Source organism: Branchiostoma floridae, chromosome 1 (genome assembly GCF_000003815.2).
Source record: "Branchiostoma floridae strain S238N-H82 chromosome 1, Bfl_VNyyK, whole genome shotgun sequence".
Lineage (NCBI taxonomy): Eukaryota > Metazoa > Chordata > Leptocardii > Amphioxiformes > Branchiostomatidae > Branchiostoma > Branchiostoma floridae.
Window position 1 is genome coordinate 2,530,590 of NC_049979.1, and position 4,442 is coordinate 2,535,031.

At 49.3% G+C, this 4,442-nt stretch overlaps 1 protein-coding gene across 2 annotated transcripts; it reads left to right on the forward strand.

Moving 5' to 3' along the window:
- Nucleotides 1-900: 900 nt before the first annotated feature.
- On the forward strand, nt 901-3,411 carry LOC118425525. 2 transcript variants are annotated; one of them, XM_035834427.1, is made up of 2 exons: nt 901-1,075; nt 1,436-3,411. In XM_035834427.1, the coding sequence occupies exons 1-2, from the start codon at nt 1,057-1,059 to the stop codon at nt 2,464-2,466; spliced, it is 1,050 nt and encodes a 349-aa protein (XP_035690320.1). In that variant the 5' UTR covers nt 901-1,056; the 3' UTR covers nt 2,467-3,411. The 2 variants fall into 2 exon arrangements, with proteins under 2 accessions (XP_035690320.1, XP_035690329.1); XM_035834436.1 differs by having other exon boundaries at nt 901-1,069.
- Nucleotides 3,412-4,442: the final 1,031 nt, after the last annotated feature.

A 4,442-nucleotide genomic window follows, 5' to 3' on the forward strand; every position in this document is an offset into this window, starting at 1 on the left:
AGGCAGTGAATATTGATGAATAATGAATGATTTCACGAGCGCGGTGCTTCTGTGATAAGCGAAAAGTAAGCGCAGCTATCTACAGACAGCACACGCCTGCATTTTGGACCGATAGTCAGATTAGGGAAACGATATCTTATCAAGGGATCTGTGTTTTTGCTGTTTATGTCATTCCACACATCACAGAAAAAGTGGGCCCCTCGTCTTCGACTATCTCAGAAAAAAAAATAATTATATTTTAGTTATATAAGTTATATTTTAGAGTTAACCTTTAGACTAGAAAAGTCGTTTACTTTACTGTTTACCATTGTTTGTCCGTCATTTTGTCACTTGCAATTTGCCTTCAGGTAAAAATTTGCAATAAACATCAATGATCATCATTAGTAATCCAGGAGAAGCTAGGTCATATATAGATGGCCACATCATCTGTTATGGTAAATCCGGCTAGCTAGACACCGCAACGTTTCAAACAGGAGGGAGGCTGGAAAATATGTCATTCTGTTTCGCTTCTCTCCCATATCGGATCGTTTCCACCATAGATAACCCGGCAAGCCATCCCGGTGGAAGGACTCGGCCGGAATGCTAAGTGGGAAGCGGCAGAGGAATTCGCATTCTGCAGGCTTCCCGTCAGTTTCTATCCAAGTGCATGGAAGATTCCCGTGGCTGGGTAGAAGCTGCTTTGACGTCACTTCTCGAATTTCAGACCCCATGAAGAAGATATGAAAGGTGATACGCGGCACTCATGCAAGCGGGACGAGCGATCGTCTGACGTCAAAACCCCTGTCTGACGAGAGCGGAGGCGAGGTTGCTAGGAGCGTTGCCAGGCAACTGATGAATGGCACATGCGTCATCGCCGGCTACGGTATAAATATCGGCTGACGAGCTCTTCCTGACAGGGACCAGCTCCGTTCGTCACTCAGGCCAGTTTCTCCGGTCGCTCTGAAGGCGCCTAGGCGGCACAACCCCGCTCCACGCCCCGACCGTCTACCCGGGACGAGCCGGTACAGCTCCGATCGAGACCATTCCAATCTGACTTCTTGCGCATTCCTTTCTTTAATGGATACTTCCAGTGCGTGTAAGTTATTTTCCGATCCCTTGCAATTTTTTTACAGTTGACTAGAGAATTTTTTGAGAAAAAAATCTGCCAACTGTTTCCACGATGAAAAGCGATCAACAGTTGTAGAATGTATCCAGTTTTATCATTCTTGAACCCATAACCAGATTTTGTTCAGCTGTAAAGTACGTACTAGTGTGTCGCACGCACTGAGCGCTTTACCTGGCCTTGGCGGTGATGTGTGAAGATTTGCAATGTTACGGACTGAACGCGCAGAGCGGTGATGCGATTAGGCACCAGTGATGAGTCACCTGTGCCACTTGTTGACTTCAATTTTCTTGCTACCCCGTGTTTATGGCTTGCCTGTTCTTTCTCACACAGTTCGGATGATGGTGCGACTCCTGTGTCTGGTGGTCATCCTGGGGTGCACGCTGCCCGCAGCCTGGGGCTACCCGGCCGCCACCCTCCACCGCCGGACAAGGCGAGAAGCCTCCGCCCCGCCGAAGCCTCGCCCCGCCGAGAAGAGACAGGCCCCTCCCCGCGGCAGCCCGGGCCAGCTGGAGGAGAGCCTCCACCAGCTCCTGCGACAGGCCTCCCTCAACAAACCGGCCCAGCCCGCGCCTCAGATCGCCGCGCTCCGCCCCAAGCCACTCCAGCCAGTCTCAAACCAGCCAAGCTTCCAAAACATCGACCTCGGCTACCTCCTCGGCCCCGGTGGCAAGGACAGCGCTCCGCAAGTCGCCCCGCCCAAGTACGTCTCCACCCCGAAAGCCAACGCGGCGTCGGCCGCTGACCTCCAGGACTACCTCAACCTGTTGTCGCAGTACCAGCTGGGCGGAAACACCGCCGCCGCCTCCCCAAACCTCCTGGCCGCCAACTACCCCGCCACCACCGCCGGGCAGGCCGACCTCCTCCCGCCCGGCGCCTACCCACAGAACAGCTACACGGCGGACGACTACATCGAGGAGCTGGAGGACGCGGTGTCCTACATCATGAACAAGCTGTACCAGTACCAGGCCATGAAGCAGCTGGACAGCCAGTACGCCGACTACTACCAGCTGCTGCGAGAGATGCCGGCCCCGCAAACCCGCGGGTTCGACTACGACGACTACCTGGATCTGCTGGACCCCACCCTGTACGGAGACGACCCAGCCTACGAGCAGGACTCGGCGGCGTACCGGGAGAACGAGCCCGCCCACGACGAGCAGGAATCCGCCGAGGACGAGATGGAGGGAGGAGAGTCCGAGGAAAGCAACAGCGCCGCCGGCAGCGGAGACGAAAGTTCGGCCGCAGAGACGGAAAAAGCCGACAAGGCAGCGGAGAAGAGCCCGTGCGCCGACAGAAAAGACTGCACCAAGAAGGATTCCGACAAGGCTGACCTAGTCACCCGCCTACACAAAACCAGAGACTAGACCTGACATCTTTATGATGTCGTTTGTACCAATTTTCAGTCGGGTCTAAACTAAAGGGAGTCAAAGATGAGTCACATATGAAACAGGTCTCCATCAATGAACCGGTCGAAGATTTCCATCTGTAATTGTCAGGAAGGTTTCCTCTGATAGGACTCGGGCTAGGGTTTCACTCTGTTGTAGGCGTTTAAAGTGATTTATTGTTTTACAACGATTGCTGGCGATTGTGGGTGAGTGTTGAAAATGACAATGTATATTTTTGTAACATACTGTAAAAAAGATATTGGATGTTATCTATGTCGAATTAATCGGAAAAATTGTACAGACGAACGACACAGTTGGGATTCTGCTGAGTCCGGTAGAAAACGGAAGAAGGGAAGCAACCGAAGATTCACTACCCAGGACTTAAATAACACCATTTTGTGCTGCATATTCGGACAAACTTATCAGGAATATTTCCAGCTTATTATCGATGTAACGTTACTAGCGGAACTCCAGGCTAACATATACAAGCAGACAAGCACGTAGTCTTTATATGCCTGTGTTTGTGCACGTCACCTTCTGTTGTGTATCTTGAATTCATGGGATTCTTTTTCCGCTGTCACCAAAAGTTGACCAACCGTTGCAAATATGGATATATATCTACTATACAGGAGCACTGTGTTAGGATTATGTAGGTTCGCGTTGACTACTAAGGAAACTTCGTGCTTCTCAAACCACCGAAGACGGACGACGAAAGCATGGCTTCCAAAAAAAATCAAGCGTTTCCAGTTCGCACGTATATTTTTGTAAGGAGTTGTTTGTACAGGAAATGCTAAGATATGATATCAATGTGACATTTAACCGGAGACGCACATGTTGGCGCAAACAAACAAGTCTGTGCAGATACGAGTTGTCAAGATTTTATCGCTTATCAGATGAAATAAATAAACGGACAGCAGTTTTCTAGCCGAGTGTGTGCCGTGAATTAATTTCAATGGACGATGTCATTATCCGGACCACCCGGATATATCGGTCCTTTTCCGGCTGCATTTGCGGTTCCCCAAACTGTCTGATTTACTAGAAGGAAATTATCTCCGATTGGTTCCTGCCAATGTTCCTGGATAGCAATGAGCGAGAGTATTTATTTCCAAATCCCAAAGATACTAGTATCAGCTTCATGCGTCTTTCAAAAAGGCAGGAACCGCAAGTGCAGTGTTAATTTTCTCTTTAGAACGAAAGAAGACCTTTATTGGATTGCACACTTTGCCACACCAGGTCATAACAAAGCATATGAAAGAGATGCAGTTAACAGATACAAAATGAGACAATCGTTAGATAAATCCAAGTTCTCATACTTTTTCATTTATAGTGAAAGGCGACGAAAAGTTAGGATTTACAATAAAACCAGCTCCTTCCGTGTACCTAGCCCGACATCGCCTACGAGTCAGCCCTGTCAGCCTTTAACGTGCACCTTAAGACAGAAACATGTATCTAGGAAGCTGCCCTCCCATCACAGGTTTTAAAAACTTGAACGCCCGCCATTGAGGTAGATAAGACTGAGCCAGGCGTGCTTTCAGTTGGGAACTAGCCAGTCAGATGTGAGTGATGTAATTGCGCATTAAAAATAGTGCAACTGAAGAAAAGCACGATACAAAAACTGATTGAGGAGAAAGTTTAAGGTTCATGTGTAACCGTCATAAACACTTGCCCCGGTGTGCGATGGAGATATTCCAAAGTTAGCTTGTGCGACCAAACTACCAGCCAACTAACTAACCGACCAACCAACCAACCAACTAACTAACCAGCCAACCAACCAGCCAGCCAGCCAGCCAACCAACCAACCAACCAACCAACCAACCAATCAACCAACCAACCAACCAACCAACCAACCAACCAACCAGCCAACCAACCAACCAGCCAACCAACCAACCAACCAACCAACCAGCCAGCCAGCCAACCAGCCAACCAACCAACCAACCAACCAACCAACCAACCAA